We start from the raw sequence: 1,300 nt of genomic DNA on the forward strand, positions 1-1,300 counted from the left end.
ATGTCTTAGAATTAGTCTAAGAATATTCTTGAATTTTTTCAGATTTTTTGCAAATTTTTGATTTTTTGAAAAATCAAACATTTTTTCTAAAAAATCTGAAAAAATTGTAGTGTTTTATGCCTGAAAAAATTATAAAAATAAAAAATCAAATATTTTTCACTATTTTTGTATGCAAAAACCGTCATATTTAATTTTAAAATCAAAATATTCGAATTTTGATCACGGATTCCAATTTAGCTCACCCAAAAACATAAGAAACAGTACTTTTGATTTATTTATTGTTTTTTTTATAACCATAAATTTTGCGGTCAAACTCATGTTATAAAATTGATAGCTTTGGTTGTTAATGGGTTAATATCGACAATGTAAAAATTATAATTACCGTTAAATGTTGCTCGTCAATATCGTTCAAATTTCACATTTTTTTAGTAGCTATAGCCTTATTAAAGAATATGCAAGAGTATAATTCCCACTTCAAAATTTACCCACCTACTCATGAAATCTATTTGTTTAAAGATTAAGTTGCAGCCAACTGAAACGTGTGTTTCTCCTGCCCACGCAGTAGATTTAGAACAAAATAAGTGTAAGATTTTATTGAATATTTTTTCTTGAAGTCATTTTTATTTATTTAACATGCATAATGCATAAAATTTTGTCTAATTGAATAAATGAAAGTTCTATGTAAATAGGGGTTGCAGCAACAGTGTCGCCTGCAGGCGTATTAATACTAGATCCACATGAAAATGATGTTATTGTCGACGTAGACCCAGGCGTGGACAATAATCACGCGTGGGAAGAATTTTCCCTGGATCACCAGGATCACTTACCTGCCAAAAGGCAAAAATTGCTAAGTGAAGCGTCTGGCTCAGGAAGGGAAAACACGCAACCTGAAATTCCCGAGTCTGAAAGCTGCCATCGGAGTTCAAGGCCGACTGATAGGCAACAGTCTGCGTCGGTATCAGGCTTCTTTGAAGAACCGCCACTTTTCCCGAACGTATGTTAAATCGAGCTTTTTTATTAGAAATTATCATATCAGTTTTATCTTGTGATAGCTTAGTTTATTTTGTATTGTTTTTTCCTTAAATATTTTTAGGGTCTGCGAGCACACCTTGCAACCAACTTAGAAGGCCGACTTGCCTTAAGATCGGATGTAAACTTGGACCACACTTCCCGCACCCATTTGGTAAGATCTGTGGTCAAGTATCTGTTCAAATACTTCTCATGTAAGAACAAGTAAGTATATTTTCCTGTGAATTTTATATATTCTCCTAAATCTCGTATACATTTTCAACAAATAGTA

General features: G+C 32.5%; 1 protein-coding gene across 1 annotated transcript; it reads left to right on the forward strand.

Annotated features, from left to right (window-relative positions):
* Positions 1-322: 322 nt before the first annotated feature.
* On the forward strand, positions 323-1,237 carry LOC117178685. Its single transcript, XM_033370110.1, has 3 exons — positions 323-583; positions 690-994; positions 1,094-1,237. Exons 1-3 carry the CDS (start codon positions 496-498, stop codon positions 1,235-1,237), a joined length of 537 nt encoding a protein of 178 aa, XP_033226001.1. The 5' UTR covers positions 323-495.
* The last annotated feature ends 63 nt before the right edge of the window (positions 1,238-1,300 follow it).

Source organism: Belonocnema kinseyi, chromosome 8, assembly GCF_010883055.1.
Source record: "Belonocnema kinseyi isolate 2016_QV_RU_SX_M_011 chromosome 8, B_treatae_v1, whole genome shotgun sequence".
NCBI lineage: Eukaryota > Metazoa > Arthropoda > Insecta > Hymenoptera > Cynipidae > Belonocnema > Belonocnema kinseyi.

What these genes read in the sequence shown, in the direction of transcription:
- LOC117178685 (XM_033370110.1), top strand. Translation starts at nt 496, where the DNA reads ATGAAATCTATTTGTTTAAAGATTAAGTTGCAGCCAACTGAAACGTGT. An exon ending in AGATTTAGAACAAAATAAGT is followed by an intron (nt 584 to 689) that starts GTAAGATTTTAT and finishes CTATGTAAATAG; the next exon opens with GGGTTGCAGCAACAGTGTCG. An exon ending in AACCGCCACTTTTCCCGAAC is followed by an intron (nt 995 to 1,093) that starts GTATGTTAAATC and finishes AAATATTTTTAG; the next exon opens with GGTCTGCGAGCACACCTTGC.